Here is a 27,824-nt window from a genome sequence, read left to right as displayed (position 1 = left end):
TTCCCTGAGCTACAGCGAAGTGTTCTGCAGCAAAACCATGGATGTATAAAAATGACACTGAAGTTCATCTGTTTCAGACTTAGAGCTTCTAACGATGAGGATGAGCCGTAGACACGAACCGGAATGAAGCTGCCGGTGTCTTTCAGTTGTTGAGGGTCGGTCGATGTAAGTTGTGGTTGTTTTTTTGCTCTGCTTGCGAGCTTTTGGCTAACAAGCTAGCCATCTGACTGCTAGCTTGGCATGTAATAACTTTAATTTACATTTCACAATGAATAATAGTCGCTTCCAATTCTCCTAAACATTTAATCTTTCTGTCTGTTTCTGTCTGCACAGATTTTTTTGTAAAATTTGTATTGATCGTAATTAATTGTAGTTCATTATGACTAGTCTAAATTAAACCTGTTAACTATGTGATTGTTATTGTTTATAAGACAGTGAATGTAGATTCAAGAATCCATACATGCAGTACTACTAAACCCGCACGAACAGACATTTTATAAAAGGGTATTAACAAAACATTATGTGATTACTTACAGGAATGGTATAGTCTAGCAGAGCTAGTTTCATTATTAATATTGATGACTTTTGAATAATAAATTATGCATATTAATAATTCATTTGTCATTTTTACAGGGCAATACGTCTTCCCTGGCACTCTAGGATGGGCCATGATAGGCTTTTCAAGTAATGTGGGGGTTATGGCAAGTCTAACAAACTCTGAAGAACAGCAGTCACCCTTTGTTTTGTCCAATTCATGGCCCCAAACCCAGGACTCAAACAAGAAGTGGAAAGGTTTAGGTGGATTTGTTTTGGTTCATGCAGGTAATTGAGACTGGCTTACTATAAATATAAGCACTGCACAAATCATTTGGAGTATACTTGACATATAAAGCATTTTGATAAGAAGCCTTTTGCTTTTAGGAGCAGGATATCATTCAGAATCTAAAGCCAAGGAATACAAGCATGTGTGCAAAAGAGCCTGTCAGAAGGTGAGCCTACATACTACTTAAATATATTACTTAAACATACTAAATATTACAACTTAAGCCACTGAAGTTATATTTTTGTGATCATATATTGTTTAAAAATATGTCATTTTCCTTTATTTCAGGCTGTTGACCAGCTCAAATCTGGTGCCCTGGCCGTGGAAGCTGTTGCAGCAGCCTTGGTTGAGGTTGTTTTTAACTTATATTTGTACCAATTATTTAAGTCAGCTGATAAAATATAATGATACACACAGCATCTGTTGCATGGATTTATTTAATAACTTTGGGTAACACCCTGTCAGTTAGTTTATTGCATCCTTTTACTGTTTTATGTTCAGTTGAATGATGTCAGTTTAAATCTCCTTAGGGTAAGGATTGGTTCTGGTGAATGTTAAAGCATAAAAACAGACTGTCAAAAAGCCTTATTAAACACTAACATAGAATTTAATCTTCAGTGTTTTTTTATACAGTTTAAACTGCAGCAGAATCTTAGTCAAGACAAAATACTGATTTTATTTTCTGCAGGATTCCCCCTTTACAAATGCTGGCATGGGCTCTAACCTGAATTTATCAGGGGAAATTGAATGCGATGCTAGTATCATGGATGGGAAGTCTCTGCATTATGGTGCTGTCGGTGCGATTAGTGGTGAGTATTCACATTCAGACAACATGAATGTAGACGTGCATGTTGTGGTGATATAGCCCTTGTTCAGCTCACATTACATTACCACATACATAATCTATCCTTTTACATATCTCAAGTTTGAATATTTATTTTAGTATGAGTTGGACCTAATAAAGTAATTGTATCACTAAAATCTAAATCGTTACTGTTTCCTCAGGTATCAAAAACCCCATCTTAGTTGCCAATCGCTTATTAACCGAGGCACAGAAAGGGAAGCTCTCCGCTGGCAGAATCCCTCCCTGGTAATTATGACTGTTTAAATCCTTATGGTAACATAGAACAGGGGTTTCAATCGGCTGTGTTAGTTTTTTAGTGGGACAGGGAGCTCAAGACTGGGCTGTTTGCCACGGAATACCTCCTTGTCCTTCAGAGAAAATGACCACCAGTGAGTAGAGACACACACACACTGCACAACTTTTATTAGGCACACTCAGTCTCTAATAAACCTCAGAGATTTAACAAAGATATAAACGTAAATTGTGGTGTGAGTTTAAATGTACGAGTTTCACATGGGTGTCGGTCTGAATGTCTGGGGCAAGATCATTCAGTGAGATTTTTCCCTAATTACACCATATGGATTTTAATATATGTTAATATTTTGATTACTATTGTAGTTTGGTCAGGTAATGAGATCAGGTGACACAAATTATATTTATTAAAAATGTCCACTTGACTTCACTTTTTACTGTTTGCATTGCTGTATTCCTAACCAAAGGTACTGTCTGAAATATTTGTGCTTTGTTATTTACTTATCTTAATTTATAAGCTCTGTATTGGCGGTACCATTAAAAACACTGGTTGTGAAGCTAAAATGTCTTATGTTACATGCAGAGTTCAGTTTGTCTGCCTATAAGAGGAACAAGCGGAAGATGGAGCTGGCAGAGAAAATGGACATGGGGCATAATCAGGCCAAGAGGAGACGACAATCAAGCGGAAACGTGAGTGGTGATGTTTTAAAATGATGCAGATTACAGTGTCCTGGTTAAAAGGGCCTCTGACAGCCTGCAACTAAGACATCAAGATATGTTCTGCCAGTTATGATCTCACATTCTTCAAGGGTCATTAAGGGAAAATGCTATTGCAGGTTGCTTAGATAGTTTCCAAGAAATGATTCAAGCGTTGACAAGAGTTGGTGTTAGGTTTCAGTGCCCTTAACAGCACATATGTGAAGGCCGCAACGCTAAGTTAGAAGCAGCTGAAAGCAAGCGCAATTTGTTCTCAGCTCACTAGAGCCAGAAAGCTACTACTTAGCTGAGTAAGATAACATTGATTTTATGAATGCAGTGCAAGTGTAGAAATGTACTTGTACTGGTTGTCAGAAAACTGTGCTTGCGCAATATTGGATTTTAGAGTCAAATTACCATTGTTTTTATATTGTATATTTGGTTTATATTGTTTAATATTAGCAGATGATTTAATTTGTACATATGTTTATATTCCTTTACATTATTACATTTACATTCCTCTTACATTTTGACAGTATTATGCAACATGAGTGTATCTCAGTCCCACCTCCTTCATTTCATTGCAAAGTTTACTCTACTGAAACCATTCTTGTCTTCAGAACACAACTCCTTAAGACGGCCGGTTTAACTAAAGCTTAAGTGTAGCAAGTCTGTTTCCAATCTCAATACAAATAGACCTTGTTCTGCCTCTGTCTTGTGCCAAGCCATAAAATGTGTTCATTCTTGTGAAGTAATATAGACACCTGTCTCCTGGTTTAGTATTGTTATGGACACTTTTAGAGACCTTTAAGTTTAAGCTTTTGTCTTTAATGTAGATATAGTCTCCACAATTAGGACGTTGATAAGAAATGACAAGAGGTTATTGGCGTGGTTTGAAAAGGCTGGCTCTGTTTCTTCTTGGCTTCAAATGCTGGAGACAAAACTGATTTGGGGAGAAAGGAACAAATGAAAGAGACTGTTGCTGTTTTTGCTCTGCCTTATTAGTCCAGTTTTAGTGATGCTCTCTGTGCGGCTCTCATCATGTATCACTATGACATGCAGCATATTTAGCCTGAAGAAGTCTTTTCTTTGGCAGCCTGAGTCATGACACGAAACCGGTGGCTTCCAAAATAAACTGTAATCAGGGAAAGAGACCAAATTATTAAAAATGATATATGATATGATATAATTATAATAGTGTAATGCAATTTTTGTTTTGTTTGATATATGATTTTGTATTGCATATTTGCCAGGTTAATATTACAGATCAAATCAGCAAATGTAAAGGCATTGGTGATAAATGTTTTTCTTTCTGACTACAGGCTATCCTATATTTGTTTTGTTTGTCTAATTTGTCTACTTAATTTGATTTTGAAAGTTATTAAAATAATTACTGTGACAGGAAAATGGATCCGGGTGCCTTGACACAGTGGGAGCTGTAGTTGTGGATCTTGAAGGTAATGTTGCAGCAGCAGTGTCCAGTGGAGGCCTCGCCATGAAACATCCAGGCAGAGTTGGACAGGTACAGTTTTCAATTATTTTATTTTTCCAGCTTTTGCCTCATACACCCAGCACATATACTTATCATGCTACTTCTTACATTAGTTTACCACCACAAAAATGTGTTCTTTTGTGATTTAATTATTATGTGTAATTTAAAATGCAGCACCAATATTTGATATACTGATAAAGAAAAAGATTATTCAAATACTTTTAATCTTTCACTCCTCAGGCAGCTCATTATGGATGTGGATGCTGGGCTGAAAATGCCAACGACATGATTTCCTATTCTACAGCAGTGAGCACTTCAGGTAAATAATAACGTTTTTTAAATCACCTTTTTGTTGTATTTTTCTCAATCAACCCAAAACTGACAAGACGTACAATATCTGCCATGTAAATATGATTAAATCCATCTTGTCCTTGTTCTCTTTGCATGTAAATGATTTGAATATTAAACAAGGCTGTGTTATGTTTAGTTTATTGCTCATTATAAATTAGGACTATAAATAAGGCCTCTTCTTCCACAGTGTCCAGTGTTTACTCCTGGCTTTAGCTCTAGTGATGACAAGTTTCAGAGACAGATATTTAATGTGTATTGTTTTGCGTCAGTGTGCGGCGCTTCAAAAGACCAGATAATACTTTCCGATGACCTCCATACACTCCTGTCGACTGATTCTCTTCTGTCATTTCCCCGTCTGATTGAGTCATCATACTCTGCTCTTTGGGGCTCAGCTGCACGCCAGGTGCCGTGCGGTGCGTCTTGGATTAGCAACATAGTTTGACACTTGATACGGATACGGGAGGGTGAATCCAAGGAAGAATAGTATTGTGCTTTGGGTTGAGTGTGATAGTAGTTGTAGAGATGTGTCTATGAAATTTGAAGAAAGGTACTGAATGCCTTTTTATTTATTTGTATTTATTTATTGAATAGGGACAATTCATATTAATGAACAGTTCTAACGTTACAAAAAGACATCATATTGAACAGTAAAAGTCCAGAGTTAAATGCTCACAGACTTTGTTTTCCCTTATCCACAGTTTATGGTGCAGTCTGAGAGTGGACAGTGATGGACTTTTTCTTATAGTCAGTGGAAGAATATTCCAGCATTAGTCCTTTTGACACAGTCCAAATAGACTGTTTATCAGTCTGCATCAGTCCCCTCGGGCTATGGCCCTGCTGCCCAGCCCACTTTTGTAGATTGTTACATCCAGTTTTGGAGGCTGTGTCATTTTGAGAATACAGTAAAGCTTAATGTGCCAGATTTACTTCAACTACTATTTAAGTTGCATCTTTGCACTTTAGATTCTAAGGCTAAACATCCATGGTTTCCAGCTGTCTTAGTTATGATTACTAAATAATTTATGCAACATACACCTTTTTCTTTACATAGACTTTCCTACTGTACAATGCGTGATACAGTGAATATGGCCATGTTTTTTTGTCTCCACTCTGAAGTCCATATAGTGGGCGTCAGTTCAAACTACCATCTTAAACACAGCCAGTTGCAGTTTGGTCTCTTGTGGGTGTGATCAAAAGCTCTGCACAAAATGGGAAGTGCAATAGGCCAGAGTACCCACCTACTCACTCCAACCAGTACTCATTTACTACTATTAAAGACTACTGTATTTTTACTGCATTGTGTGGCTTGGCTTATATTAAAACATATACACAAACTTTGAGCAAAGACCATTCACTATTCAGAGAAGTGAAGTTGACATAACGCCTCAACTTTAGTCACCCCCTTTGACAATGAGACAGTATCACCCAAGGCACTGTCTGCTTAGCCTCTTAACTCACGCAGACACAGACTTTAACAAAGCCTGCTTATTTTTAGAGACAGTCTTTTCTAAAACTTAAACACTTAAAAGAGAATGATTTAAGACAGATCTGTATGGCATTGAAAGACTATATTATATTTGGCTCCACTTGAGGATGTGAAGACATGTGCGTGGAACATCGCTTCTGGGCAATATTTAAACTCTTTTTGAAGTGGATGTGTCGTCTAATGCATTACAGTGCAGATGGGCTGATTCAGTCTGACATTGTGGGTCATAATGTGTATCAGGGGCATTTTGAAGCCAGCGTTTATGTGATCACCAGTAATCAGTGTAACATAGGACCTGATGGCTTTATAGTGAGTAGCTATTAGATGTAAACAAATATCAGAATATGCTCTGATGACATTTACTGCTGCCATTATACTATAGCCTTATCTATTTGGATCTTAAAGGTCCTAAATTAGGCAAAATTGACTCTTGCCATGTTAGAATGTTGTTACCTCAAAAAACATACCTGGAGTTGTGTTTTGTTTTATTCACACATCTTTTAGTAACTCTTTTGGTCAGTAGAGGTTAGGCTGAAATTACCCAAATGATTCTAGTGACTGTGTGTGGAGTTAAAAAAGTGGACACTGGAGAGTGTTTTCAATCTGAGAGAAGAATTCAGCATAAATGTATAGGGTTTGTAAGTTTAGCATGTGTGAATGAAACAACACATCTCCAGGTATGTCCTTGCCAGCATTAACATTACACTATAGATCAGCCAATAGTGCAATAAGCCCTTTAAATGTGTTGAATCAGATTTTTACTTTCTTAAAACCATAAAAATCAGAACTAGTTCCTGTTAACTTGTTTGGAGTGGCCCAACGTATTCCTTACCTTACCTTATGAATTCAGAGCATGCTAAATACTCACTTTGATGAGTTTATAAGCACATTTGACAACTTTCAGGGGTCAGAGAGTTGTTTTACTGTTACAGTAAAGCTAATAACAACTTGCATGCTAATTGCACACTTCCTGATACTTGCACAGTGCAGACTGGGACAAATATATGGTAATACTTAATAGTATAGAGCTTTTGTCAACGAATCGATTGGCATTACATGTGTTTAGTTGACCAAGAGTTTCTTTACTGCCCTACAAATTAGTGCGAGGTTTAAAAGATGCTCAATAAAGATCAAATGTGCGCCCTCTGTCTGTCATCTAACAACCTACTGTCAACTATATTGTCATCTCACAACCTTTTCTATTAGGAAAGTATAAAAAAAAATGCTCACAGATCATAGTGTACTTTTTGGTACTAACATATTGAATTGTTATCACCTATGACCAAATAATCCGTGTATCATTTGTTCATTCATTTTTCAAAATAAAACCAAAAATAAGAAAACTATTTTCTTCCAAAATCAAAATGAAAAAACAGATAACAATTTGTTTTTTCAGTTTTTGATTTTGTGTTTGAATGAATACTGGAAACAACAGATAACAGACATTTCCCGTTTCTGTGATTTAAATTGCGATGCCGAACCTTTGCGCCACATACGGACTGAACCAGAACTGAACCAAGACTGAAAAAGGACTAAAACCAGGTCTAAATCAGGTCTAAACCAGAACTGAACCAGGACTAAACCAGGTCTCAGTCTCTGTCCTGCTCTGGTCCCGGTCTCAGTCCTGGTCTCACTCCCAATCTGGTTCCAGTCTGGTCCCAGTCTCAGTCCTGATCCCCTAACAGTCTATGCGGGCACACCTCTGGGACACTCTTCCTCTCTCAGTCCTCTTTCAGTCCTGGTTTAGTCCTAGTTCAGTCCGTATGTGGCGCAAAAGTCCGGCATCACAGTTTAAGTCACGGAAACGGGAAACCGTTATTTTCCGTTATCCGTTTTTTTTTTTTTCATTTATTCATTTAAACACAAAATCGAAAACTGAAAAAAACAAATCGTTATCTGTTTTTCTTCATTTTGATTTTGGAGACAAATAATGAAGAAAATTGTTGTTTTTTCATTTTCTTATTTTTGGTTTTATTTTGAGAAACAAATGATACACAGATTCCAAGTGTTCGTGATTTGTCCTTTTTTCCATCAAGAATACAGCGTTATATTAAAGTTATATTAAAAATCAATATAACTTCATGTAATGGCAATCAGTGATATAAATGGGCAATGTTTAGTGAATTTAATTTAACTGAATATCCCAAAACTTAATGAAACCTACAACATTTTCAGTTTAATATTTCTGAGTTCAAAGTCTATGTCAATATTATTTGTCATGCCTTCGCCCCGGGAGATGTGGCGTGGATGTTTAGCCTGCACATTTTTTCAGCCTATAATGTCTTCCTATATTGTGGCTGTGCCTTTGATGTACCCCTCACAACGGGACCAAGCGCATAATGTGTGTTCCAGTGCAACACCTGTTTTTAATTTCCCAACATGAAAGGCATTCCCATCAGACGCTACAGAACAACAATCATTTTTATTCTGACACACGGAGCACTGTACGCTGCTCACCCTCTTGTGTCAGCCTCTTTTCCGCCTCAGCCCTTTAACTACAGCCACCCTTTCATTGGGATGTTTATTAGTAATGTACAGCTCATGTGGGGCGTTTGTTTCATGCACCCTGACAGCTCCCATCCGGTTTACACTTTGCTGTGGTGAGTGACGAAGCAGCCAACAAATGTCAGAGCCGTTCCTCCCAAACTGTCAGTGAAACCATGGGTAATTGCAATTTTTCTGACCAATATTGTTGTGATAATGATGACACTTGCATTTTTTTCTTTTTTTACATCTTAAGATTCAAGTACACATTTTAACATGTAAATGAGGAATAACATTTGAGACTAGATTGAAGTAGGACATTGAAACTGCTAAACTAATACAAAAATGACATGCTTTTCTGAAAGTTCTTAGAGCTCTTAACAGCATTAGCAGTTTTTATGATATGACGAAAGTATGTTTTGTCATTGCATAAGACTTATATTTTTCAGATAAATACAGGTGTGAGACTTTGTAGTTGTGGCCTAGCCTGATTCATCAGCTTTACTTCGATTCACTTTCTACAAACCGTCTGACCTCGCAGTGTTAGAATTTGTTCGCTCGACGGTAAGCGGGTACTTTTTATCATTTAACCAATCGCTGCTATTTGGTTGTGACGTATGTAATGCACCGCTAACGGGGCTAACTAGTATATTAAGCTTTTCCCAAATCCCGTTGGAAGAAGGGCAATAACGTCTTTCCCCTTATGAAATTCACCATACATTCTCTTTATTCTGGCTTTAAATCCTCGATCCCAGGAATCATTGACAACCCTGAATATATGGCTCTTCGCTGACTGGCTGGTGCCCGAACTCGCATTTTCGGGTTTTTTTTCGAACCGTCTATTGTATTTTGATTCCTGATCTAGTTGCTGGAGATAAATTGAGCGGAGGCACTAGGTGGCACCAGCATGGCTAGTTGAGGCCTTTCCTATTGTAATTTTGATTCAATGGCAGTAATTTGTCCAGCTCTATATTCCAACCTGATTATGCAGAGTAATGATGAATAAGTAAAAGTGATTCAGCTATTTTGGTGAAGTTTCCCACCTACTCCTATTGGTGAGCTTCTGTAAGCCTCTGCGTGAGTGACAGGTGGATTTAACCAATCCAAGTGAAGTCCAGTCTCTCCGAAGCAGCAGTTAGTTTGGCAATATGAATACAACAATACCATGGGCATGAATTGCGAGCAAATTGAAATCATGATCTAGGCTATAAACATTCTAGTATGAAATGTTTGGCCTATCCAAACATTTACCCACCCCTACCATGACTTCATCTAGTTTACTCTTGTGAGTGGCAGAGCAGCCAACAAATGTTAAAGCCTTCACCCCCACTGTCAGCTATCACACACACCGTCACACTAAACCTCTCTTTACATGCACTTTTATTGAATTACTGCCCGCTTTGCCGCTGGTGTGACCGAGCGGCAATGACTACCAATTCCCCAAGTGCTTTATGGTAAACAAACTACAAAAGCCTAAGTACCTGGCCAAAAGCTCTGCTCTCGTTTAACAAGAACGTGAAATTACTGCAGGCATCTGGTCTCCACGGTAACTGACTTGCATTTGAGTTTTGTTGTAGTTACCTGACATTTTATGGGCCCCTCATTCGTGTTTACAGAAACAACACGGCCATTTTCTGGTGTCTTTATAGGCTTACAGAGAAGCCGGGCCAGATGTGTTTGTGATCACTCCTGGAATTGTCAGCTCTCCTTTGTGCACAACACCCCATGCCGCCTTCTACACATTTTATATCAACATTCTTTATGCAAACAGGCAGGGTTTGCTCATGCACACTGAATGGGTTAGAAAAGTAAGGTTCTCAAGCTGGGAAGCCACTGTTTAAACACAATGTTTCTCAGTTTGTTTGTCATTTCTAGCCTTGAATTATATCTCATATTCCTGTCAGTGGTGTTGTTTTATCATTGCATTGTATTACTTTACCAATCTGGAATGGTTACCTTTATTTCATATTGATATTTAGATGACAAAGTACAATTATTAATATACAATCATGTAATTGTGGTGATTGAGTGACTGTCTTTGGACTAAATTTTGATGATGTATATAAGTAATATTATATTAAAATGCTTTGTTCAATTACCAAGTAACTACTGTTTTAGTCATTTTGTTAATGTTATGAAGTTTCTTATTTGAAACTTCCTTTGCTTCAAGGAGTAAAGGTTGAAGTATTGAGTGATTTCTGTTTCAAATCCCCACACCAGCTGGAAATCTGAGTGCAGAAAACAAGAACACGCTTTGTGCTGGAACAATTACCCTTGAGCAAGGCGATTGTGCAGAGCTTTGTCTTCAGAACTAAAGTTAAGGCATTCAGGAATAAAAGTGTGTTACACATCTACTGCAAACGCACAGCTTTTGAAAGATTTTCCATGATCTGATTTATAATAAGATAATGACTGTAGCAAGCATCAAAGGATTTCCAATAATCATATGTGCCCACAATGACCTCTGGAATCTTTACTGTGTGATTAATGCCATATTATTGTAATATTTGTGAAACATATTTTCTATTCAAGTGAAATCTGGAGGCTCTTGGAATGCTCAGACTTTGCCAAACACGAATCTGGATCCATACCAAAAATGATTTGTTTTCCTCATTTATGAACTTAACATCTTAAAATTGATTTGAAATTCGGCATGTTTTTTATGTTATCTGTAGAAAATCCTTTTATTAGTTGACTTTAAGAATACCTTTGATTTAGGTAACATTGTGCACTATCCATTTGTTAAAAAGATACCAACTGGCCCATAGAGTTTATGCCAAAAAAAATTGCAAATACTTCATGGTGAGTTGCTTGTACATTTGACGTGCAAATTAGGCATGCAGCACAAATGTCTATTATTGTCTTGTATGTCTAGAATTCCCTTTTGTCTGTGTCCTTTGCCAGGCTGTGGGGAGCATCTGATTCGCACCATGCTGGCCCGGGAATGCTCCTCTGCCATGCAGTCCGAAGATGCCCACCAAGCGCTGCTGGAAGCTATGCAAAACAAATTCATCAGTGAGTCACTCATTTGCACCGGAGTCTTTTCCATGTACACAAAACTTAGTCAGCCAAGAATGTGTTTGTGAGTGTGCTGTGTGATACATGGGGAAATTACACCAGCAGACATTTGGAGCATGGGAAGGGAAGGAATTAAAGTAACAAGTGGAAAGTAAAGTCATACATGAAATCTGTTGGTTTATTTGGTCATGAAATGTTCCAGACACTATAGTAAACACTGTTTTGTTATTTTGACATGTTTTGTTGCACATAGACAAAAGTGTTTTTATCTCTGATTATTCAAATGATCTTAAAATAATCCAGTGAGTCGTATAATTAACATCAAATATATACATTTCAGATTATTTGACCTATTATGCAAAATGTACTTTTTAGAGTGTTTAACCATGTCGTAATTGTTTCCCCTTCTCATTTACCCTCTCAAAGTAGTGATTTGGGCATGTTTGAGTAATCTTTATACTGTATTCAAGATGTCATAGCCCCAATCTACCACCCTTTTCACAACCAGCGGCATACGCCCACTGCTCTGTACTTACATCATTCTTCAATTTTATTTTTTTACCCTGTGATACACGTGGGATTCAGCAGCGTCACATAGACATTTTGCGTGATTTGCTGCTATCCATCGGAATAGCTCTTTGTTGTGATGACATTTATGGGGATGTGAGCTCCTGTTGGGTACCACAGTTTTCTAATGTTTTTTTTATTAAGCAATTTTAGATCAATATTGGGATTTAAAAGGTACAAATTATTACATAATGGTCCAGGGGTGTCATAGATTCTAACGATATAGCAGATACATGCACAATATGTCTTCTCTAAGAAAACTTTCCAGCCATAATCCTGTGGTCTTTTCTGACAATGTTAGTCTTTCTAAAGAAAAATACACACATAAATTTTGGGTCATGTTGTGTATATTGTACTTTATCATTTCTACAACAATAATATTTTCCTTTAAGTTTACCAGATACAGTAGCTTTGAGTGACTGCAAAGAAAAGCAATTCTCTTATACTGGCCCCAAAACTCAATTTCAATGCTAAAATTACTAAAAGACAAACTTTCAATTTTCAGGACTTTTTTTTACAGCAATTAACTGTCCCAGACACTGCAGCTGAGACTCAAAATATAGAAGATTTTTACATTTTCCTTGTGGTCACTTTGAGAGACACTTTTAACTGTGAATGACCACTGCACTCATAGCAGAGCAACATGTGGTGTACGGGGCCTCTCTCCGGCCTCCTTTAGAAGTCTGCACCAGTTTTTTACATGGCCATATGTAACAGCGAGACGTTTGGATATGCTGGATAAAGTCAATTTGAACTTAATTCTTCTGATGTCTCCTTTCAAGACACACATTAAACAAAGTTAAACAAAGCACATAAATCCTGCAGCAGTGAGTGTCTGCGAGTCTGTGATCTACACTGGTCTTATATGGAATAGCATAGAGGGCCCGACCACTGCCTCCTCATGTGTGGTAATACAAATGTACTGACAGAAATATTAAGGTGCCTTCTATCTAAATATTTAAAAGGCAGTGTCTTTTGGTCATGTGGATAATTTGTAAATTGCTCAATCTCTCCAAGATGAAGGTGTGTTCTTTAGATGTACAAATTCTGTCTAAAATATGTTTAAAATGTCCCATTGTTTTCTTAAGACTACTTTTATAAAGTGAAGGAATTATTCTGATGTAGAAATAAGATTACTGTCAATTATGGGGACTGTATAAATAATACCAAACAAGCAATACAGCACTTAAAATACAACAGGGTCCTGGTTTTCCTCAATTCAGTGCTTTGTCTCTGTCAAAACGCCATCGTCTTTTTAAGCCAGACCTTGTTATGTTTTACTGGCCACAGCCATCACCGACAGTGCCACTCTAAGTATATTTGTGTATATGACACCTCATTCAAATTCACCACTCTAGGGTTTACTGAAAGTGCATTTCATTAAAAAGATTTAACTCACTGAAATAGAGACACCAGTTCATAAAATTGTCATTCAAATGATCTTTGTTGAGCACTTTGCACATAAAAATATATCTGTGTTATGTCTGTGCTTGTATATTTTTATGCCTGTTTAGATGGGCATTTCTGAATAGGGAATCCACTATGTTTTGTGTGTGCAGGCTCACCCTTCCTGGCCAGTGAGGACCGGGTGTTGGGTGGGGTGATCGTCCTGCGGTGCTGCAGATGTGTGGAAGCGCAGCCATCTCAAAACATTCAGGGTTTACTGGGTACGACAGCAAATAGTACATGTTTCTACAGTCCTACATGTTTTATGGAAAAGGGTTTACAGTGGGGCAGAACTAGAGTCATTTATTTCTTCAGCTGTACGTGAAATTTGGGGAAATGTGAAGCGTTTATGTAAAACTACTTAGAAAAATAGTTTTAGGCGATATTTTCAGTTTCATGCGCTATACATGATTCTAAATGATTCTATTTAGAGTCCAGTATAAATAAAAGTATAATTCTGCCATTGACATAGTTGAAGCATAAATATACCTTACTGCTTTGCATTGCATTGGTGGATAATGTCATATGGCACTCTGGGGCACCATATAGATTAGAAATGTTTAATTGCAATAGATAAAATTGTCAAAACTAGTCACATTTATTCCTTTAAGTCTGAACATAGCTCTAAATAACATGCTTTTGCTGACAGGGGACTGACTGTAGACCTCTTAATTCAATTGTATTTTTGACTATTGAATTCAATTTTAAATTTTGTCAACATATATTTTCATTGGCAAAATTTTATCATATCAGCCCTACACACTTAATATTCATCAGTAGATATTTGGTGTTAGGGGGGCAGTATTTTGTGGTTTGCCTGGCGGGTGGTCTACTTTTAACCTACACAATCAGGGTCTGGTTTCGCACCCTTCATCTCAGATTTAGGCCGAGACCTCCCACTTTGGACTGAACCCCTAATCTCTGGACACTGCCTGCTGATTGTAACCAGGGATCCAGTTTCTCTACCTGTAGCTCTGAAGAATGCTCTAAAGCTGCCATCCAGGAATTTGACCTGTCTTACATTTTGGTCCAACCACATCCTCTCGTGCCTGCTTCGCTGATGACAATATTATGCACTTTCATTCATCTTCTTTCGCTTCTTTTGGTTATGGGTCGCTGGTAATAGAGCCCATCCTAGCTCGTATGTTTGTGAGAGACTATAGACCATGACAGTGACTGCTAGTTGTGTAAACTGACACATAATAAGTCTAACCAGCCTTCATACACATTCAGCAAAACAGTTTAGACTCACCAATCCATCTTAAAATTAGCATATGATATTATTTAATGTCAGTGGGTCCCAGAATGATATAAAATTAGGACAGCTGTCATAGCAATTTAAAACAAAATATTGTATAATGAAAAGTCCTCAAAATGCTGCCTACATACCAGAAACTGAAACCTCTGAATTCCTAACTTTGTTTTGTTTTTACAGTGGAGTTCCTTTGGAGTCACACCACAGAAAGCATGTGTGTTGGATACATGTCAGCCCAAGACAGCAAAGCAAAGGTATGTACTAAAAACATAATGCAACTCCAAATATACTGGTGTAAAATTTGAAAATATTATTTAACTGATATAAAAGACAGTGACTGAGGTAGAAGATACCTTTTAGGAGCTGTTTATAGTCCGTGACATACAGGAAGTGGACGCCTACACATTCATAGTTGAAATACAAGCGTGTAATTTCTTCCTTCTATAACTGTGCAGTGACTTCACGTTTGTGTCTGTTTCTCCAGCCAGTACAAGCTCACTGACAATATGTTCAGCTGTTACCATGGAGACACAATACACACATTAACAAACACTGACAAAAAAGTTTTATGATGCCTGAAAAAATCAAGGAAATATACAAAACGAATTTAAACTACACATTTTCAGGATCCCATTTAGATGTTTGACTGTAATTTTATTTGAGAAGGTCTTGTTTAACAGCTTTTGTAGTTCTAACTAATAACTACTATTTCTGACAGAGTAGTGCCTCCAGTTAGCATCACACCCCCAGGGAATGTTGACGAAGAATCAATATCCACTGCTGCAGAATTGTGATGTAGTTAGTAGCAACCAATAGCTAATGACCAGGGTTGTCATTTATGAAACCTTACATGAACTTCTGACTAAAATTATAAGTACGAACTAATTTTTTTTCAAACTTGCTCTTTCTCTTCTCTCTGAGCCGTCATCTCTTTGTCTCAAAAATTTTCCTGGATCGCAAAGTTAATATAGAAAGCACGTAGAAAAGCTATCTATACCATTTTCTATTTTAGATTCAATAAATGGGTAGCCTACAAGTTCCCAGTGTTGACACCGTGAGCCACAAATACTTGACGATCATAATTAAGAAGACTGGCAGGTGTTCATTATTTCACATCAAATTTACAGTGGGTTTTCTGAAGTGTGTAGCTGCCCTTTTCATATTACAGTACATTATGTCCTTCGCCTGTGAGTTGCATAAAGAGAGTCCACTGTTGTCCGAGCTGCTTCAGATTTCAAAGCTTTAGTCTGTCCCGCCTCTCTGCTCACCTGTCTCTCTCTCCTCTTTCTCTCACCCACTCACTCTCTTCTTCTCTCTCCATCCATGGCCCTGTTCCTTTGCTCTGCCTGGCCCTTCCCTATGCTTGGTTTTGGTAACGTTCACTAGGAGTCATTCACAGTGGGGATATCAATATCAATCTGCATATTTGTCAGATGTGCTATGTAGAGGAATGTGCCAAGTGCTCTTCTCTTTTTTCACACTTGTGCCAAAAGCAAAAGATGAACGCACAGGTCGGATGAGTATTCACACTCGGCCCTAGTTAAAGTTTGATTTCCCTTTATTCTGTAGCTAGTGTCTTCAACATGAAATTACAAAAGTGGCTGCATCCAATATATTATGTGATTAGATTTTGCTCATGGCACTCTCGGGATATCAACACTTATTATTAAATGAGGTCTTAGGAATGTCTCTCTCTGGATATATTTCATTTTCAACGTCTTGGTTTAAAGGTGCACTATATAACTTCTCTGGTGTTGGGGATCTGTCGCATGCTTGTCTCCAATGAGATGTAATCATGAGATGTAATAGTTTTGCTTTGGAATGTTCCACAGAATGGCATTAAAGTGATCTATCTTGCAATTATACAATTCCAGATTGTAAAAAATGTGCTTTCTTACTGTGAATAGGAACACTCCACAGATCTGACCTGTAACTTGCTTTGATGGTGCCACCCACTTGCTTCCATGGAGATATATAATGCCATACTGTGTAATATTTCAAGTCAAGTCAAGCAGCTGACATACCCTGAAAAATTCCTTAGTGCAGCTTTAAGGTTAATATATTTGCAACAATTTTTTTTTTTTTACTTCATACCCTCCCGGGAGTAGTAATTAATATAGCAATTTTGTGGACTTAGACCCTAATTTTTTTTTTTATATTGTCCATGCAAATTGACTCAAACATAAAATACTATCTGGTCATTGCTTTCCATCTGTGGTGTTAATGACCTATTTGAAGCTACAGTTAATTAAATTACAGTATATGGCATCTTGGCTCCATGACTTCCATTACAGCGAATGAAAACTGTTGAAGCGCGTTAAGTCATAGCTGCTGGCCGTTAGTGGGATATCTTGGGTAGCGGCCCTTGATCTCGGGGGACACAGTATCCACTTCCTCCTGGTGACACAGTGATATTGGAGACTGGAGCTTAGGGCACAGCTGCTCGGCCAACCCTTACACCACTGAAACTCCAGTGCCCGGGCAGCGCTCCTGCAGCCCTCACGGCAGCCTCGCTCATCTGACATACAAGTTTCATTTAGTTCTGCGATGCCACAAAACAAAGCCTGTGTTTTTCCCCCAGTCTGGTTCAGTTACAGACACTTGTGGCCCTTTTTAGACTTTAAACTTGGCTTTAGCTTCTATTGACTTTGTTTGTTGTGTCTTTGTTTAGAAGCTGCTGAACCACAGACAGATGGTCATGGCATTAAACTACCTGCATCTGCTCTATGTATCAAACAGCTAAAGTACAATGTTTCAAACTGACATCTCTGTGTTTACCAGTTTAGCCATTTTGTCCTTTTCTAACATAAAGTAAGGTATATCCTTAATTTATCCTTCGCATTTTGCTTCAGTCCCACAGGGGTGAACTATCAGGAGCAGTGCAGCTTTAGTAAACCCCGACTAACCATCTCCAGATCTCGAGCTACTATTTTCCTTCTTTTGCTTGAGAATTTTTGGTTGAATGGGGGAAACTGTAGCCAGGCTGGCGCCACATAGTGCCTTCACTCAATTTAATTTCCCTCCAGCGACTAGGTCAGAAATCGGAATACACTAGATGGTTCGCAAAACACCCGGAAGTGCGAGTTCGGGCAAGATAGAGGATTTAAATCCGGAACAAAGAGAATATTTGGTGAATTTTATCAAGGAGAAAGTCATTATTGCCCTTCTTCCTACGGGATTGGGGAAAAGCTTATTTTACCAGTTAGCCCTCTCACAAACCAAATAGTAGCAATTGGTTAAATAAAAAGTACCTGCCTACCGTCGAGCAAACAAATTCTAACACTGCGAGGTCAGAGGGTTTCCATGAAGTGAAACCAGCTGATGGATCAGGCTAGGGAAATTGGACCGCACAGACCACCCCCATGTTGCCCTCGAACTGAACCTGGGACCATGAAGCAAAAGTGCCACCCACTCAACCACCGCACCATCATGAAATCCTTCAATTATGAGTCTGATTTCCGAAGAAAAATATTAATTATTTAGGGTTTTTCACTTGCACTGGCACAACTTTGCCTCTTTGTTGTGCTATATTTCCCTACACCCTACTTCTAAAGCAACATTAATCAATCATACTTTACTAGTTTAGGTTGACGTGTTAATATTATATTTTTAGTTCAATAAAAGTCTATTTGAGTCTCACTTCGCCCAACTGGTGTCTGACTTTTGGGATACACCTGCCGAGAGTATCATCTTCTTAAGGCTCTTCATTTTAAATCTGCCCACATTAAAGTATACAGCTGCTACTCCACACACATTCCTCCCATTCTTGTAGCTTCTCAGCGGGCGTTGCTAACTGTCTAGTCGCAGTGAATCCTGGCCTTTTGTGATAAGAACATGAAAGCGCTCATACATAGAGGTATTCAGGGCACAGGCCAAGCTCTGTTTTAACTGTAGCTAATTCACATCCACTTTATTTTATGCTTTGTATCTTTGACAGTTTAACAAATTCAGTTAACATGGCGCTGGGTCCAAACTGTGTTGCAACCCAGAGGCAGACACGGCGCTGGCAACTTCTCACCCCTTATCCTCTTCAATCAGCATTAGTTTCTTGGAAAGTTGAATCATGTATCCTAATCCTTCTGACATGACGCTGTGAAATGGCCGTAAACAATGAGAGAGCATCTGGTTTCAGTCAAACGTCTCACCTGTATTTGCTCTGGATCTGCCGTCACGACATCCAGCCTCGATTGAGACAGTTCAACTATTGTTTTATTGTTTAGATAATTGGACAGACGAAGGACAAAAGGCAGGGTCCACGGTCCATGATTATTGTGAGAATAAACACAGTGGCACAGTGGCACAGTGGCGGAGTGGTTGGCTCTCTTATCTTAATGCAAAAAGGCTGAAGAGACAACAGTGAAATCCTTATATTCTGACATTCACATTGCCATATAGAACACCATTGCTCTAGTGCACGCATGTCCAAACTACAGCCCGTGGGCCAAATGCGGCCCTCAGAAAATTTTTTCTTGGCCCTCAGGCTTCCAGGTGAATTGGCCCAAATTACCTTACATCAATTAATAATTAACTTTTTACTTAAAGTTTTTTGAAAATCTACCTTGATAAAGATTATTTCTAATATTTAGTGTGTGGTTTTAAGGATCTTAGAATGAATAAAAACTGATGGATTATTCTAATGTGTTAAACATGCACATGCTTCAATGATTCACTGTATTCAGCACCAGTCTGCGGCCCTCGATCGACCCTCTGTTTCATCTGTGTTTAGATATGTGGCCCTTTATGAAAAAAGTTTGGTCACCCCTGCTCTAGTGTGCATGTTGTGAATTTAGATTCAATTGAAAAGGCATATTTTTTTCCTTCTGAAATTGTCACTATTATTTTTCTAGTCAATATCATTCTGTTTTGACCTGGTTAATCACAATTATTGGTTAATCATAATTTAGACTTCTCAGTAGCAACACCCTGGTAGAGCTTCTTCTCCTCCTGGACATCATTACCACTATAAAGAAAAAGAAAAAACATATGGCATGCAACTCAGGCCTTGTGGTCATTGTCTGCTTTGTGTATTATCCAAAAATGTCTTTTATTATGGTAGGTTTTGCTTTTTATTACGCATCTTTCATGGGGAATAAATAGCATATGATTGTCTTTGTTGCATCGAGGAGAAGAATGCAAAAGCCACAATAGAAAACAGTGGGGTAGTCATACTGCTATATTTATCATAAGGCTCTTTTCTATGGTGTTAATGTGGGATTTTTTTGCTCCTTGTTTCACTCAAGAATTTTGTTTTTCTCTATCCGATGATTGTTTTTCACATTTGTGCTCAGACTTACATGTAAATCTGACATGTGGTTGCATTGAGTAAGAAAGCTGGCACACGCTAGGGTTTGGAAAATACATAAACGCCCCAGCCACGTTTTCCTATTACTTTCCACAATACATAATTAATTCAGTGGTTTAATTTAGTTTGAAGCGTTTTAATTCATTTGTAAAAGACAATTAAATAATTACTTTTAGCAGGGAGCAAGGGCAAGTCATTTAATCCATCTGTCACCCACTGCGTTATGCACTTGCTACAAAGAAAGCAAGAAAGCATACTTTTATACATATTGGTGGGTTTCAGATAGAAAGTGGTGATGCCATAGTCCCAGATGGGGGTCAAGAGTGTTTTCCTTATTAATTACAATGTTCTTTAACATGAAATATCCAAAAGGTAAATACACAAAGATCACTTCTATAATTGACTAGACCCCAGAACTCATTACCGTATTTTCCAGACTATAAGTTGCTCCAGAGTATAAGTCGCACCAGCCAAAAAATGCTCAATGAAGAAGAAAAAAACACATATAAGACAGACTTTTTGGTGTAATGTATTTTATAAAATCAGAGACCAGGAACCAACATTTCATCTTGAAAGGCAAATTGTAGTAATAACAATAGAATAGAGAACAACAGGCTAAATAGGCGTTAATATGTTATCGTAACATATTAACAGTTATTCAGATCACTATAGCATAAACAACAGAACATTAGTTTACCAAACTCACAATCTCACTCCAAATCACCAAATCCATTGAATTCTTCCTGGGTGTCACTTCTGTGTGACCTCCGGAGATAAACCATAGATCCATGAGGTAAATGGAGCTCCACTTCCTCTTCTGCGTCGCTGTTGTCAGACTCAGCATCAGTTCCAGTTAGAATTATTCCAGCCTTACTGAATCCTGACAGGATGGTTTCGGTTGTCATTGAAGTTCAGGCTTTGTCGATTCATCCATTGACTTCCAGGAAAGTTGCATGGCGCACCCGCCCAGTTGCCGTGAAGCTGTGTTCTCTCCATCCATTCTTTCCACCAGTCCCTCACAAGTTTCTTGCTCACTCCAAACTTTCTTTCTGCTGCTCAGTCACCATTTTCAGCTGCATTTTTCACTATCTGCAGCAGAACAATGACTTTTTCTGCAGGATTCATGCGCAGTAGAATGCGAAGTGACAGTGGTACAGGAGTCGCAGATACTGACACACAAAACTGAGCGCGTTCTTGCAGCTGTCAATCAGTCAGAAAATTTTAATATATAAGTCGACCCAAATCATGAAAAAAGCGCAACTTATAGTCTGATAAATACGGTATATTAAAACAGGAATCTGCATTTTAACAATTCATTTTAGCTGCCTAAGTACTGTATTGAATATTATTGGCCTAGAAAATGCAATGTGATGTCATCTAAAAGCCTTGCCTGACAGTTCCTTGTAAATTACATATACAGGAAATGTCGCCTAATCAAAACCGCTGTATTGCTGGGTTTCAGTTGCATTGTCAGACGACTCAAACCCAGCAATACAGCCAAACTGTAGAACTGCAAGATTAAGCCAAAAATTGTGATTACGAATTACGATTATTTGGCTCATAACTGAAATCATGATTATTTCAAATGATTACTTGTATACAGGAAAAAAACAAACACATTATACTTGTGTTTTTTGAAAATAAAATGGTTTGTTTATATTACAATTACACTTATATGATCCAGTCCGCTTACACCACTTACTGGAAAACCCAACGTAGTTATCATGTGTTTTGTATGATGGGTTGAATAGAAGTAGGCTCCGATATACTTGTCAGATTGGATTTTCCTCTGTGTCAAAGTCATGCAACATTATGGTCAAAGTTTACGTGTTTAAGCTGGTAAGCATTTAGAGTGACCACTGCAGTACTGTTTCTCTCTGACATGTCGACATCAAAAGCCGGAGATTTAGCATGTCACCATTAGCTAATTATGACTTTGGGACAGACCTTCACTTGAACAGTTTAAAGCCGCCCTGTCCCACAAGATGAAGGGGCAAAGATGAACTCAGATGGGGGTACCAGAGGCATAATAGCCCCTTGAGAGTGCTACCATGTGTGAGTGCCCCGTCTGGATGCTGTCTCATTCAATGACAGATGCCCTAGAGCTGCCAGGGTCAAAGTCCAGGCTCCAAAACTTCCACAAGAAATGATGTCTGTGAGGCTGGACCAGTGATGTCAGCTACACTGTAAAAGTTGAGCCTCAATTTAGAGCTAAGAGTTGTTTTGACTAGATAAGATTTAGAGATGTTAAGATTATTTTGTTAATCAGTTATCAAAATAGTTTAGGTCACAATTAAACAGCTATGTACAAAAAATTTAATCACTTCAATCCAATCTACACTAAAAAGTAAATAAGTAAAAAAAAAAAAAAAAAAAAGTAATTGCTTTCCAAATAATTTCACTTGATCCAAATAATTTCCCTTGTGGATCAATAAAGTTTGTCTAAGTCTAATGTTACCATGTTATAGGCTCAGTATATAACTTTTTTATCAAACTAAAAAATGTTTAATAAAAATGTTTTGTTTTTTTTCCCCCATTTTGGTTGTTTACAAAACTGACTCCTTTTTGGCCTGTAATATTTGTCCTGCCTGATTCCACAAAATTGTTATTTGGCGTAAAAAACATCGGTTTCTGTGGAATCGTGCTGGTGACATGCCTCCTCCAGAAAGTTACATTAAGAGTTGTTCAGTAAATTCCACAAATTTCAACGCCTAGATATGAGTTTTTTGCAGTGTAAATCCAGTGATGTGGTCAGTAGCCGGGTACAAGCAGGAGCAGTGTTGGTTTCATGGATGAGAGGATGACAAGTGTTATTGGCACAGAGAGAGCAGGTCACCTTTGATCCTTCAGCTCCAGCCTTGTGCCCTCACAGCTGTGTTTGCTCCTCTCAGACACTGCACGGCCTGTCCACTTTCTCTGCCTCATCTGTCTCCTTCTGCAGCTCTGACACGGGACCCCCCCAAACCTGGCTCCAAAATACACACTGAATGTAGTTGGCTGTGAAATATTGAAAGAGAATACTTACAGCTTTTTGTATTTTTGGTGTTGATGCAAGAAATGGTTCAGTAGGACAGTTGTCATGGGGAATAATTATTCTTATAACTTTTTAAAATTGATACAGTAACAACATTTGTGTTTCTTGCTTCGTTCCTTCTGATATGATTTATTTTTCCTAATTTTGTTGTCAGTATTTATGTTTTGTCTTCTTTCATACGTTAACTTGAAATCAGGCTGTGCAGTTATTTGAATTTTGATCACGATTTCCATTTGTGCGTCAAACGATCTCCAAACTCATATAACAGAGTTGAAACGAAAGCTTAACAAAGGGATATTTTTTATATAAATTATTACTATATAGTATTTCAGTGTGTGTATATATATATATATATATATTTTTTTTTATATATATAGAGATTGTAGAACATCTGGATATATAGTTTATTTTGAATACATTTCTGTTTTTCTATGCCTTATTTCATATTCAAAGTACATTTTATTCATTTTATGTTTTATACATTGCAACTCCTCTAAGGTACTTATTTGTAGCCTATATTTATTTTCAGTTTGAAAGTTTTGCGTAGATTATCAATAATAAATGTTTTTTTGAGAGAGAGAAATGCTGAATAAATGCGGCGTGTAACTAAAAAAATAATTGTTTGAATAATCATGATTTCAATATTGACCAAAATAATCGTGATAATGATTTTTTTCCATAATCGAGCAGCTCTAACTTTAAATGAATAAAATACTCATACTTTGCCAATTTATGGCCCCTCCACCCACCTCTGGATGTAGGTAGCTAAAGGAGTTTTATCAGTAAGTCTAGAGATCAGGCTAGCTATTTATTTTGTCTGAGAAAATCTGATTGATCCTTTAAACTAACTAATGCCACATTGATTTCTCTGCCATCATTTTACTCTGTCACTTTAGATATTGACTTCTTTAATAGGACTTAACCACATTTAAACCAATGTTGTAAATGTCAAACTTTTTCACTGAACGTGCTATTGTCCTTTATCTTTGCAGACGCACATATCCCGCTTGCCTCCTGGGACTGTCCCCGGTCAGTCTCTCGCCATCGAAGGGGGCGTCTGTCGGCTCATGAACTCCTCAGACTGACCCACGGCTGCCCTGCTCCACACCTTGGTCTAAATCCCGATCCACACCCTGGTCTACTGGGCTCCCACAGCAATACTCTTATTCACTTACTCCCCCCTAAACCCCACTCCCTCCCCCCTGTAACGTTCCACTACCACCACTTTAGTGAAGCCACACGTAATGAGCTTTAGCTATTGCAACAGGTGCCCGGAAAGAAGGGATGTTTGCTTACTTACTTACTTACTTAACTTTGTAGTGCACTTAAAGAACTTCCTTGTGTTCCAGCATGTTACTCTATGCCATTTCCCTTCCTCTCCCAAAAGCTTTTCTTGGGACACCTGGATGAGACTTGATGCTCCATATTTTACACGTACTTAAACCCCGTTAGTGGCATTTTGGTTTTGTACATAAGCTATTATTATTTAGGAAAGCAGGGTAATCTGTGAAGTCCATTTATAAGAGTGATTTGGTTTTGAAATGACTTATTTAACTGGTTTGCTACACCATGCTGAATGCTTACTAGTCCAATGTGAAGGGAAATTATGCATACTTGCCATATTACTTTCTCACTTTACATATATTATATTGTTTCTCAGATTGTAACAGAATCGTGATTGTTCAGTTTATCATAGGTCATAGACTTTGCCTTGTTTTTATTGTAAATTTCTTTCGCATGCATATATCTAAAATAAGCCAGATTTACAGTAAGCTATGCATATATGGAGTGATTCGTAGAGCTCAGGTAGCAGCTGCCAATCTTTGACTGTTAATATCACCTGAATTTGTTATCAATTTTGTATAGTCACACTTTAAAAAGTTTTTACAAAATTTTATGTTTCGAAAGCCCATGTAATGGTGCTGGTAAATTGTACTTGAACGGTGTGATGGTGAAATTGATAATAGTGGTAGGACTAAGCTACTCTAGAGCTTGTACTTGAAATTACAGCTAATATAACTATAAGCTATTGTAACTGCACAGCTCTTAACAGTGCTCACAAGGTCAATAAACCTGTCTTGTTACAGTTTTGGTCAAAATTGTAATCTTTGTTTAATCCAGTATTTCTTCTTTGATTCCTAGTAATGTAAAACCACTGTATGTTTTACTATTTCCAGACCATTTCGTGAAAACCCAAACAGACTGCGTATATATAGACTGCTCTGTAACTGCCAACATCATAGTGCCTGGAAATTACATGTTGAATGCAAGAGAAAGAAAGCTGAGAAACCTTTCAGGCTGGAAGTACAGCGTATGACTACCTTTACCTACTGCATTTAAACCATGTCAAATAATAAAAATAAAATGGTCTGCTAGTGTGTGTGTACAATGAGCCATCAGGTATAAGCACTGATACAGGACAGATCAATAAAAATGTCTCCATGGAAAGAAGCGTGTAGTAGAGCCCTGATATTTTCAACAGTATGACATTAGACTTACCTATTTTGCATTGTATTGCTTATATACACATTGAAAAACATGCATTCTTTCTATGATTGGTGTCACCTCTCCACAGGTCTGACCTATAACTTGGCCTGGTGGCACTACTTGTTCATTTCAGGCAAAACAATAGTATCACCCCAGTCAAGCAGGAAATAATGGTCCTCCAGTATATTACACAAAAATTGAGCTTGGAGCCATGTTAGAATGTAGCCAGGCTGGTGCCACCTAGTGTCTCCGCTCAATTTCATTTCTCTCCAGAAACTAAGTCAGGAATCAGAATACACTAGACCAAGAGTGTTCAAACTTTTTTCATAAAGGGCCACATATCTAAACACAGATGAAGCAGAGGGCCAATTGAGGGTTGTAGACTGGTGCTGAATACAGTGAATCATTGAAATATGTGCATGTTTAACAAATTAGAATGATCCATCAGTTTTTATTCATTATAAGATCCTTAAAACCTCACACTAAATATTAAATATTAAATATTATCTTTATCAAGGTAGATTTTCAAAAAGCTTGCAATAAAAAGTTAATTTTTAATTGATGTAAGGTAATTTGGGCCAATTCACCTGGAAGCCTGAGGGCCAAGAAAAATTTGTCTGAGGGTCGCATTTGGCCCACGGGCCGTAGTTTGGACATGCCTGCACTAGACGGTTTGCAAAAACCCTGGAAAAGCTTAATATACCAGTTAGCCCTGTTAGCAGTGCATTACATACATCATGACCAAATAGCAGCGTTTGGTTAAATAAAAAAAGTACCCCGCCTACCGTCAAGTGAACGAATTCCAACGCTGTGAGGTCAGACGGTTTCTACGAAGTGAAACCTGCTGATGAATCAGGCTTGATATAATGCTGTTACCTCATCAAAAGCATACATGGTGCTGTGTTTTGTTCCACATTATCACTCTGTTTACATCTCTAAAGCTCAAAATGCTCTGTTCCACCTTGTGATGTCATGTAGTAGCTCAGCCATTAAGAGTGTTTGTCCACTGGTTCGAATACTGCTCTCAACATAAAAAAAAAAAAAAAAACACATCATCGGCTGAGTCACTGACCCACAGGTTGGTGGTGTGATTCCAGCTGTTGTTGTGTCCTTGGGCAAGACACTCAACCCACCTTGTCCCCAGTGTCTGTGAATGGGTGAGTGATTCCTTGTTGTAAAGCTCTTCGCGTGCCTCAAAGGTGGAACAGCTCTATATAAAAATGTGACTGTTTACCATTGAGTTAATTCTTTTCCTTTTGTTTAGTAGAGCAGTTCCAGGGAGGCTGAAATCATCCAAATGATTCTAGTGAAGGTGTATGGAGATTAAAAAGATTAAAAAAACAAACAAATGACCTCACATGGTGGAACAAAGTGTTTTCTTTTTAAGAGAAGAACTCTGCCTACATATATTTTTTTTGTGTGTTAAACGTGTGAATGAAACAAAACACAACTCGAGGTATGTTTATGATGAGGAAACAACATTATAACACAGATGAAAAATAGCAGAATATATTCCGTTTAACAGCAGGCTAGGAGATAGACCGTGTATATCACTACTGTCTCCGTCCAGTCTGTTTGTCTTTCAGGTGTAAAATGTCCCGTCTCTCCTGACATCACTCAGGCCCAATGCGGTTGACAGCTGTGACGGTCCGGCCGGCAGAGGGGCTTGTGTAATGAGACAGGGGGCTGCGCTTGTGTTTGTTTTGGCTGCTCGTGACCCTGGCTTGATCTTGAGGCTCCATCTTAACGGGATACGCCTGTTACCTCCTCGCCCCGCACCCACCCCACCCCACTCCACACCATTAGCTTGATTATAACCTATTACAGCTCGCCCCCTTCTTTTCATCAATCTGTGTTGCCGGGAGACCCTTCAGCTCTGTTTTAAAGACCTTTTCCAACATCCAACCTTTCTTTTTTTTCTCTTTCTAGCTCTTCTACCTCTCTTTCTCCCTCTCATCTTCTCTTATTGTTTTTACTCCCTCTTTCTTTCACTCACCTACTATGTATCTCCCTCTCTACCTTGCTTTCTCTCATCTTTTTTTTGTTTTCTACTCTCAATTTCTTCCCATTTTCTACCGCCTCTCAATCTCTTCTACTCTTTTTGTACAATCTTCTCTATCTCTCCTCCTCTCACACTCACTCAACCACCCTCTTCTCTCTCTCCTCTCTCCTCTCTCCTCTCCCTTCGCTTTGAAAACAGATCCCAGGTCTTTAAAAAGTGGATGGGACTCCTGAACCATTCAAGGTGTATCCAATGCCCCGCGCTCAGCAAGCCTCTTAAATGCAA

General features: G+C 38.2%; 1 protein-coding gene across 1 annotated transcript; it reads left to right on the top strand.

The window, feature by feature from the left end:
* tasp1 (taspase, threonine aspartase, 1) lies at nt 1-25,149 on the top strand. Its single transcript, XM_055162886.1, has 14 exons — nt 1-165; nt 634-822; nt 922-989; nt 1,112-1,177; nt 1,512-1,632; nt 1,829-1,913; nt 1,977-2,056; nt 2,503-2,609; nt 4,018-4,137; nt 4,348-4,426; nt 11,333-11,443; nt 13,573-13,680; nt 14,895-14,968; nt 24,043-25,149. The coding sequence occupies exons 2-14, from the start codon at nt 669-671 to the stop codon at nt 24,133-24,135; spliced, it is 1,266 nt and encodes a 421-aa protein (XP_055018861.1). The 5' UTR covers nt 1-165; nt 634-668; the 3' UTR covers nt 24,136-25,149.
* The last annotated feature ends 2,675 nt before the right edge of the window (nt 25,150-27,824 follow it).

Source organism: Boleophthalmus pectinirostris, unplaced genomic scaffold, assembly GCF_026225935.1.
Source record: "Boleophthalmus pectinirostris isolate CB_2022bp ecotype Guang Dong unplaced genomic scaffold, ASM2622593v1 HiC_scaffold_5, whole genome shotgun sequence".
NCBI classification, from domain to species: Eukaryota; Metazoa; Chordata; class Actinopteri; order Gobiiformes; family Gobiidae; genus Boleophthalmus; species Boleophthalmus pectinirostris.
Note: the sequence above shows the minus strand (reverse complement) of the source record. Positions and strands in the feature narration are given on the sequence as shown.